Source organism: Triticum dicoccoides, chromosome 5A (assembly GCF_002162155.2).
Source record: "Triticum dicoccoides isolate Atlit2015 ecotype Zavitan chromosome 5A, WEW_v2.0, whole genome shotgun sequence".
Classification (NCBI taxonomy): domain Eukaryota; kingdom Viridiplantae; phylum Streptophyta; class Magnoliopsida; order Poales; family Poaceae; genus Triticum; species Triticum dicoccoides.
Window position 1 is genome coordinate 513120549 of NC_041388.1, and position 8858 is coordinate 513129406.

The 8858-nt window shown below is 43.9% G+C and overlaps 1 protein-coding gene across 1 annotated transcript in view; it reads left to right on the forward strand.

Annotated features, from left to right (window-relative positions):
• Positions 1-2712: 2712 nt before the first annotated feature.
• The window catches only part of LOC119302450, a 7675-nt gene continuing 1529 nt past the window's right edge, over positions 2713-8858 (forward strand). Inside the window, exons 1-9 of the mRNA XM_037579482.1 lie at positions 2713-3048; positions 5267-5774; positions 6566-6716; positions 6877-6984; positions 7077-7450; positions 7527-7603; positions 8217-8286; positions 8378-8454; positions 8563-8632. Of these exons, the coding sequence (XP_037435379.1) occupies positions 2863-3048; positions 5267-5774; positions 6566-6716; positions 6877-6984; positions 7077-7450; positions 7527-7603; positions 8217-8286; positions 8378-8454; positions 8563-8632 (1621 nt within the window). The 5' untranslated portion in view covers positions 2713-2862. The remainder of the gene's footprint in view (positions 3049-5266; positions 5775-6565; positions 6717-6876; positions 6985-7076; positions 7451-7526; positions 7604-8216; positions 8287-8377; positions 8455-8562; positions 8633-8858) is intronic.

Genomic DNA, 8858 nt, shown 5'->3' on the forward strand with positions numbered 1-8858 from the left:
TGATCTCACCAACAATCACCGCAACGGGAGAGGAAGAAGATGCCAGTGAAGCTCACTGATTCCTGAAGCAATTTTTTTTTACCTGAAAGAGTAGGAGAGGCTCCAAGTGTATTATTATATTGAATAAATTAATCAAATTTGTACATATTTACATGGCATTACATGCCACTTTGGGTATACCGGAAAAAGAAAGAAAAAAGTTAGAAGGCAAAAGCTAATAGCAAACTAACAACAAACTAGTTGTTCTAGTGAATGGAGGCCGCAAAAGCGGAGATGAAAAGGTCTATGAGCTTCTTTGAGAGAGGAAAGGTTCATGAGCTACTTTGACCCTATAGGCTAGTAAGGTCAGATCCTCTTTTCGTCTTGCAACCCAAGAGTTGATGCTTGGCCGAACCCCTCTAAGATGATTGTTGTTTCTTTCTTTCCAAAGACTCCAGGAAGCAACTGTTTTTTAGAAACATGGGCCTCCCGCACAAATAGTTTTGAGTAAAGTGCATTTTTTGTCCCTCAACTTATCGTGACGTGCGCCTTTCGTCCTTGAACCTTTTTTGGTTGCAACCTTAGTCTCTCGACTCTTAATACCAGGTATAGTTAGTCCTGACAGTTGTATTCCTCGATCAAACCCGATTTCAACCTTATGTAACATGGTTTTGGCCAAAGCATCACCATACGATGGTATAGGGGCATTCAAGGCAAATGCATCGTGCTCACCACCACCGATTGGACCGATGATCGGGAGGATTCAGTAGCGGTGGTAGTTAGCTCGCGAGAGAGGAAGAGCAAGGAGAGAGACGAAAAGAGGGGAAAGGGGGTCATCTAGGAATGAACTAGAGAGAGAGATGGATATATATAGAGAGAGAGAGAGGGGGGAGGATTAGAGATAGATGGAATGTGGTTCTATTCCACCTTACAGTGATGATGTGATCAAAATTGTGCCATGAAAAGTCAAAACCGGATTTGGTGGAGGAATACTCTTGTTAGGAACTAATTTTACCCGATATTACGAGTTGTGGGACAAAGGTTGCACCAAGATGTGGTCAAAACCGTGACACATCAAGTCAAAACCGGGTTTGACCAAGCAATACCGTTGTTATGGACTGACTATACCTGATATTAAGAGTTGAGGGACGAAGCTTACAAAAAAAGGTTCAGAGACGAAAGCCACACTTCGCGATAAGTTGAGGGACGAAAAATGCACTATGCTTAATAGAGTTTTTTCTTGGATGATTTTTTGAAACCTGGTGACCGAAGGGTGCTAAAAAATACCATGTCTCAGCAACTTTGACTAAATGGGTAAGTGAATATCATGTGACGAATTGTCTTTTTGATGGGTGCTTCACAAAGAAAACAATGATTATAGTGGTGTCTCTTTAAGCATGTTGTGTGTGTCCAGCCTATCAAAAAGAAGCAGTCAACCAAACACCTCGATCTTCATGGCACACTTTGATTTCCAAATCCATTAATACGCATGATGAGGTTGGGTGTTTCTGAAGTAGAATGCATAATATCGACTCAATTTAAACTCCACTACACCCTAGACATAGTGCCATTATTTGTTGTGCGTATAAGTATCAGGTGTAATGTGGGTTGTGTTAGCTTGAAGACCATGTACCTCCTTATGAGCTTGTACGGACGGTGGTAGGTGAAACGCCTCCTCCAAATACGTGATGCTCACGAAATTACTCGATTCAAATTCACGACACCCTAGACAAAGCGATATTTTTCATGTGTAGAAGAATCACGTGCAATGTGTCACGTCCTCATGAGCTTGTACGGATAGTGGTAGGTGAAACATTTTCTCCAAAGACGTGATGCCCAAGAAATTACTCGATTTAAATCCACTACACTCTAGACATAGCGACATTTTCGTGTGTAGAAGAATCAGGTGCAATATGGGTTGTGCTAGCTTGAAGATCACGTACCTCCTCATGAGCTTGTACGGACAGTGGTAGGTGAAACGCCTCCTCCAAAGACGTGATGCCCAACAAATTACTCGATTTAAATCCACTACACCCTAGACATAGCGACATTTTTCATGTGTAGAAGAACCAGGTGCAATATGGGTTGTGCTGGCTTGAAGACCACATACCTCCTCGTGAGCTTGTATTGACAGTGGTAGGTGAAACGCCTCATTCAAAGACGTGATGCCCAAGAAATTTTTAACTGAAAGAATATTATCATGCCAAAGGTCCTTCCAAATAAGAGTCATGGAGCCGCATTGAATTTCCACCCTCGAGATTTCAAGAAAGTTAGGGCAAAGTTTCATGATATCACGCCACCAAAAGAAAACCACAAGGATCAGAAGCGTGCAATGGAGGTGTAGCATGTGCGGGACCGTGGAGGCTACCGGTGTCTTGATGAATCCGGTGTATGCGGAAAGCCTAATGACTCAATTGTAATATATTTTCCTTTGAGTACATTACGCAAATCTTCTATCACAACTGGCGTATCATGATTTCTGGAAGATTTCATAGCTGTTTATAAATGTACTATATTTATTGTCCAATTTTAGTGTGCTGTTATCTATGAAGAAAACCTGTATTTTTGTACGAAAATTAATGATAGGATCCACGATGAGTTGATGATATCGAAATGGACGGTGGATGATCGACCTGGCCCATACTGTTTCCGCTTGGACGGCCACCGTCACGTTCCTTCGCGCTTGCCTTCCCGTTTTCAGCTTTGGCCACCCACCACCGCACCACACTGCTTCTTGCCCTCTCCATCTACAAAAACCCTCGATCCACCCACGGCCAGCCAGCCATCCAGCCATCCAGCCGCCGCAAAGCCGCACAGAATCCCGAGCCCGAAATCCTAGAGATCCGTCCGGTCGGCGGAGGCAAAGCGTAGGTTCAGGGCGGTATGTCGAGCGGCAGAAGGGGGGCAGGGGAGGAGCTGACGGAGGAGGAGGTGGTGCCCATGGAGGACGCCGTGAAGATGCTCGTGGAGCACCTTGTCAAGCCCGCTCTGCGGCGCGGGGCGGCCTTCGGCGCCGCCCAGGGCGAGCGCTACGTGACGCCGGACAAGCAACGCGCCGTCGCGCAGCAGGTGAGCAACTCGTGCCGCTAGCTGGTCGATCTATGTTCCTTTGTGTGTGGTCGCCGCGCGGGGTTGGGGTGGTAGGATTACTTGCGGTTTTTTGCGAGGATCGCGTTGGCAGCGGGGGGGTGCGCGGAACTGCCCGCCGGGGGGCCTGATTTCCGGTGGATGCTTGGGAATTGTGAAGGTTGTGGTGTGCCGTACCATGTCCTCATCGGTGGCGGGTGCGTGTACCCGCCCGCCGCCCGTGGCAGATAGTAGGGGATCTCTGCGTCCAACCGCGCCGCGGCGAGGGAATTGGCAGTGCAGGGGGCCTCACGCGTTGGCCGACGCCTGTCTTCTCCTGCCTCCCGCCCCCGACGACTCGACTCACTCGTTTTGTTTGGTTTTCTCCCTCTGTTTTCTTCATCTCTTCCATGTGAGCGCGCGATTGGCGCCGTGGCCTCCCTTGGGTTCACCAGACCAGTCGACGGCACACGCGGCGCACCACACCACGCCACGCCCAAGAACTTTCTTCATAGTAGTAAAAATTTCTGGCCGATCTGGCGGGGATGAGAGCGACTGCTTTCGTTCCATTTTATTTCGGCGTCAGGTAGGCGAGGGCGAGCCTGCATTAACGCTCAAACTTCAGTTCAGTTCCACCGTCGCCTCCGGTCCGGTCCGACCCCATCCATCACCATCATCCACCCACCCAACGCTAAACACAAGCAGTGCTGCTTTCCCCTTCACAACACAGGGAGCTGATCAAACCTGCACTGCAGACATGTTCTCCCTGTTCCCGCGCCAGATTGAGATCAAGGGATTGGATCTACCAACAACATTGAGACCCAACCTATCTCCGAGCCGCAACAACATGTCTGAATGTTTGATAGGTTTTCGGGCAAGGTTTACAGTAATGCCGGTTCAGCGCACAAGGGCCACACAGCCTGGTATAATAACTGTACTATAAAATGCTGAGACAAGCAAAATCCTCCTTTGTTATTCATCATTAACACAAGTCACCTCTACACTGCTGCATCAGTATTATCATGGTACTAGTGCTACAGACAGGACAAGAATAATATGCAGTCTTCCTTCCCTGCCGGCGAGGAAGGAGGAAGCGGCGAGGAGTCATATTTTTTTTTTAGAATGGGGCATGGGAGGATTCGAGCGGAGGAGGAAGATGGCGAGATGATGGGCCTTAATGGTGATTTTGTTTTTGAGACAAGGGCCTTAATGGTGATGGTATTTGAGGTTGGTAGTGGGCCTCTTAATTGTGTTAGGTGTACATTATGGAGGCCCGGTCGGGAAAGCCCACTGAGAGCCGCTGCTGTCTGACGGGCGGGCGCACACAGAGTGAAACCCTCTAGGCGACGGAGAGGGAGATGGCGGCGGCGGCGGCGGGGGAGCGGCAGGTGCGGCGTGGTCTCGTATTCGCGGTCAGGTGGGGAGAGCGCGCCGCGTAGGAGGATGGTTGGGAGGCGGAGTGACAGACGGCGTCGTGGCGCATGGCCGCACCACGGGAGCTAAGGCAAGCCGCAATCGTCCCTTAGTTTCTGTATTTCTCTTGTCAGCTGTCACCGTAGTTGTCAATAGAAATTGCCAATCTTGGTTGCTAATCCCGCAGGTTAGCACGGTAAGCCGAAAAACATAGTATCAGCCGTTTTCGCTCTTCTTCTAAAAAAATGATGCATCTTTCCATGGTGTATTCTAGAAAGGACAAAAGTAGGAGGGCTAGCTCTGTAAAATTATTCTCAGATGGTGCCACACCGCGACTGCTCCGTACAAATGTACTACTCAAGCAGAAAGGTTGGGTGTGTGTTAGTTCAGAAGAAATTATTTGGCCATGACCCTAAACAGGAACCTATTTGCCCATCAATTTGACCTTGCAATGTTTTTCAAATTTATCCATGAACTTGAATTGGATTGGATTGTGTGACATAGTAGCTAAGTGGAGGTTTTTGTCTACATAAAGACTGCTATGTTTGATTCAAGTCATTGCCATATCATCCTTACATTTCCCCTCTCAGTTTACCATTGTGATTATATTAGTGTATTTTCCTTGGAATTCATGGCGATGTCCCTCAATGTATCCATGAAATGCTTGTTTTATCTGCATGCACTGTAATATGTTTCTGGGAGTCTATTTCTGCTCAGATATGTTTAAGACAGTGTTCCTCTGTGCATAGGATACAATGCTTATAGCTGTTTAGCTACTAACTCATCACACTGGTGTGTGGTTTCGCAGATTCACACGGCAATCATTTTGTACAACTACTACCACAGGAAGATGTTTCCGCAGCTTGCTTTTGCAGATCCCAAACAGTTTTTTGAGTGTGCTTCTCTTTCTGTTGGAGAAGATCTGCTCGCATACTTGAGTATGGTCCAGGAGCATGAGAACAATTCTGGCAAGCATGCGGAGCTATCTATTACTCACAAAGTAGCACTACAGGCATGTGAGATCGCTGGACAACTCGACGCGAGCAAACATTCTCCAGAAATGGCATTGTGGCCAATATCAAAAGTTGCTGTGCTTCTCCTCGACCCGACAAAAAAAAAATGTTTGGTTGATTATAGTGCTAATACGAAGGGTATCTGGTCAATCATAGAGAAGGAATTAGATGGGGCAGCTGGTAATTCACACAGTACCAACCAGCCAGCAGGCCAGGAATCGACAGCTAAAGGGAACGTTGGTGCTTCACATTCACCATTTATGCTTCAGCGACAAGCATATTCAGAGGTGGAGCGTAGAACAGGTCAGATTTTTCATTGCGGCCCTTAATTTATATACCCATATCCGTCATTTTCTTCTTCTTTTTTGAGTTGGTATTGGCAAGGTGTAGCTTCTATCAGATAATAAACTGTCAATTCTGTTAATTTTCATCCTAGAGCATTGAGATAAAGTATGCAACCTTTGTGCCTACAGAGCCATGTTTCTGTAGGTTCCTCACATTGATCAGGTGACTATTAGCATTACGGAATGTGGATCAGAGTTTCTGGTAAATAAGTATTTACATGTGTTACTATGCAAATTGTCCAAAATTTGAACTGCTAATGAAGCAAAAAAATGAGTTTGAGTTGTACAGTTGCTTTACAGCAAACAAGAACAAGTGTGTGGTCCCAGAATGTACGCAAAATTGTACCTCTGCCTTGCTTTTAACTAGTGTAAAACCATTTACTTTCGGGATAAACAAGAACATCAGCAAATATAATTACTTAAGTTGTTTGCCATAATGCCTTCGCATTGTCTGTCTCCTTTGTTTTGGTATGTACAAACTGGGAGTTATTGAAACTTGATTTAGTTTCATCAGCTAGAAGATTAAAAATAACTTGGGACACTATAATGGGTGATTCACCTGTACTTGTTGTACATGACCTGATAGCTGCCAATTGTTTGCTAGAGAACGCTATTTATTTGGTTCTTTTAATATAATAGTGAAAAATTTGTAATTTATGAACTTGATTTTGTTAATAATATGTTCATTTTCTATTTGAACCAACAATGCATTGTTTGCTGCTCACTATGGTAAACTTACGGTCTTAATAGGTATGAAGGTCTCAAAATTGCATCTTCTCGATGAAACCTTGGCATACTCGTTGAGTAATAAAAAGGCAGCTACCAAGGTATTCATTGTGGAGTATGAGCCAACCATGAAAGGCAGTCTTGAGGAAATTTCTCTAGAAGACTTGATTAGCAGGTTTGCCTTTACCTACTAGTTAGTTGTATGATTTTCGGTTACATCCCTTTTGATCAACCACTAATCAGTTTATTAAATAAGACCATTGTATGGTACATCCTGATGAAAAGTGATACCTTTTTTCAAGGATACTGACATTTTTCGGCTTTCTCTTTCACAGTATGACTGGTCCGCTATTTGTGAATGATCCATTTCCAAAAACGACATCTGTAGTAGAGTACTATCACATTCTTCCGTACAAGGAGATTTTGTCTGAACTCCTCCACAGGTAACATAAGATTTGTTGTGATCTTTTTATGCGTGAAAGTAGGACAATAACTTTTTGGGATCATGGTAAATATGACACTTCGCGTGTTTCAGGAAATGGTCTTCTGATTCTTCACTAAACGAGCAACCACGTAGACATCGAAAAGGTTCATTGCACTCCGTAATAGATGAAAATGTGGAAGAGCAAGATGAGAATAGCACGTCTAAGCTGCGAAAACGAATTAAAAAAGTGTCAACTCCAAAGCAAAGCAAACAAGCAGTTAGTGCCAGCAAGCACAAGAAAAGCAGCAAAAGAAAATATGAAGCCTCCATGGCTGCAGCTGATGTCTGTGCAGAGGGTCTGAATAGTGAGATCCCCACAATAAAACATGTTATTGAGGTGGAACCTCCAATACCCATGAGTAAGTCAAGAGATACAGAAGCTGCAGCCGCAGCAGCAAGTGGAGAAACTAAAATCCTACAATCGGGTTAGTCACTGTAACTGTATTTAGATTTTACTGATCACATTGTTCCTTATTTGTGTTCTGATATAATCAACTTTAGGTGTTCAAGTGGAGAAGAACAAATCACAGGAGCAATCTAAACGTGACAATATGCCCCAAGATGTCTTTCCTACAGAGGTAAGCTAAATTGCAGATTGGAAGTATTGAAAACTACAATACTAGGATGCATTAGGATCACATGCACCCTTTGGAATGGTTGTAGAAAATAAACTTCAAATATGATACCTGTTAACAACAATAAATTGTATTGTTCCATCCTTGTCTATACAAATGTTATATGATGCATGTTGCTCTTTATTCTATTTGTTTTTGTTCTCATATGCACTCAACTATACGTAGCATAGACTTAGAGCATTTCTCCTTTTCTACCACATGTCGCCACGTGAATGTTTGGAAAAGTGTGACAGCACACACTTCTGTTAGGTATTAGGATGAGGGGAAGCCGGCACAATCCATTCTTATCAAATAAGGGATAATATCCTATTTATTAAGTATAGTATATTAGTTAAGAAAAAAATATTATTGTTAGGAAATTGGTAGATCCTATTATTAGGAGCCACACCCTAATAAATCCTCCATACTGAGGAGCCACACCCACTGTGCTCAATCAATCAAAAGAAGTATTCACCCTTTTCATAAATAAGTTTCAGATGAGTAGGTGATGAATAGGCCAAGTTTTCGTGTGATCCATTCACTCTGCTTTAACTTGAAGAACTAATTGTTGTATCAGGCACCACATGTTGATCTAGTGAAGAACCGTGCTTTGGAATGCGAAAATATGGATTTGTCAGGAAAGTCAGGTCGGATAAACCTACCCAAGACTGCTTATTTTTCATATTATTGGTTATTGGTCCTCTAAGTATTTAATCTGTGTTCCAAATTTCATTCAAGGCGGCACCACTGAGTATAACGTTGATGACCAGATAGATGATTCGATGCGATCAATTCAGAAAATACGGGATGAAATTGTATGTTATATGTCTTTTCTCATTTCAGGAAAAAATGATGCTTGTTTCCTATAACTTTCTTCTAGTTGAGAATCTGATGTGAACTCTCCTATTCTCTCTTCGTTTCAGCTTCGCAAGGAAAGCATACTTCAAGAACGAAGTGCTCAGTGTGATATGGACATCCAGACACTCTTGAGTGGTATTCCACCCTGGCCACATTTTAAACATGGTTACATTTACAATCATGCTGTAGAAGTTTTGCGGTCAACACTGTGGGCATGTTTTTCTGGGAGCCATACATTTCCAGAAGTTCTGTGTTAAACTGTGGTGTATCACACTTTCCATTGTGGACAAATCGTCTGCCGCACTTTATGACATACAAATCGTCCGTCGGAACTGTGGCCAATTCTGGCAAGAAGTTTTTT